This window comes from Sinocyclocheilus grahami, unplaced genomic scaffold, assembly GCF_001515645.1.
Source record: "Sinocyclocheilus grahami isolate Dianchi unplaced genomic scaffold, SAMN03320097.WGS_v1.1 scaffold21715.1, whole genome shotgun sequence".
Classification (NCBI taxonomy): Eukaryota; Metazoa; Chordata; class Actinopteri; order Cypriniformes; family Cyprinidae; genus Sinocyclocheilus; species Sinocyclocheilus grahami.
In genome coordinates, this window is record NW_015518519.1 from 1 (window position 1) to 944 (window position 944).

The 944-nt window shown below is 43.8% G+C and overlaps 1 protein-coding gene across 1 annotated transcript; it reads right to left on the reverse strand.

Annotated features, from left to right (window-relative positions):
- Window positions 1-19: 19 nt before the first annotated feature.
- LOC107579917 (nuclear factor erythroid 2-related factor 2-like) lies at window positions 20-943 on the reverse strand (the record flags this gene model as incomplete). Its single annotated transcript, XM_016265699.1, has 1 exon — window positions 20-943. A coding segment is annotated over one exon (378 nt), but the record flags the coding sequence as incomplete, so codon positions are not given.
- Window position 944: the final 1 nt, after the last annotated feature.

The window sequence follows — 944 nt, forward strand, 5'->3', positions numbered from 1 at the left end:
TATATATATATATATATATACATAGTACATTTGTTCCTATCTCAATAGCAAATAAAGTATAAATGTATTTACAAACCATATAGGTAAAAGAATCTCAGAGAAAATATAAAGGAGTACAAAATCCAACGGAGGTTAAGAATATTAGGAAAGTAGAATACGCAAAACGTATATAATAGTTCTGCCATTTCAACAGTTGATGTACAAGCAAAAATACGCTCCTATTTAGTTGTTTCCTTTGCGTAAAACATACACCGTGTCCTAACCAGTCGCGATGGATTTAGCGATATTGTCAACACTTCATGTGACTAAACTGTGTGGAATAGAAACATATTTGATGATGCTTAATGTACTATTACATGCAGCCTGATTTTGGACCAATGAGATTTCATTGTGGGCGGCGCTTCCCACCACCTTATTCTGTGGCTGGTCAGGATAAACGCACTGACGTGGGAAGAGCCTTTGTCGCTTCATTGCGTCATGCCTGGTTAGGACACCGTGTTAGCAAGAGAAAAGCAGTACCAAAAAACAGAAGCAAGTGTGAAAGGACAGAGTAGAAGGAACCAAGCTAGTTGTTCTTTACAAGAATCTTTTTAAGGCGAGGAACGAGGAAAACGGTGCCGTCCGCTGTGTGCTGAAGGGAGTATTCGCTGGGCGAGAAGGGCTTGCCGTGCTCGTCTCGAAGCATACTGAAGACCTCTTGGTACAAGGTACTCAACTGCTGCTTCATCTCTCTCAGACTGGAGCTACGCTCGCTCTTCTTCTTCATCAAACGCTCCTTCTCCTCTTTCAGCGAGTCCAGCTCGTACTCCAGGCCCACAATGTTCTCCAGCTTTCTCTTGCGGCAGTTCTGTGCCGCAACCTTGTTCTTGCCCCGACGGCGGATGTCTCTGACGAGGGCGAGTTGAGCCTCATTGAGCTGGTGTTTGGACATCATCTCGTTGAAG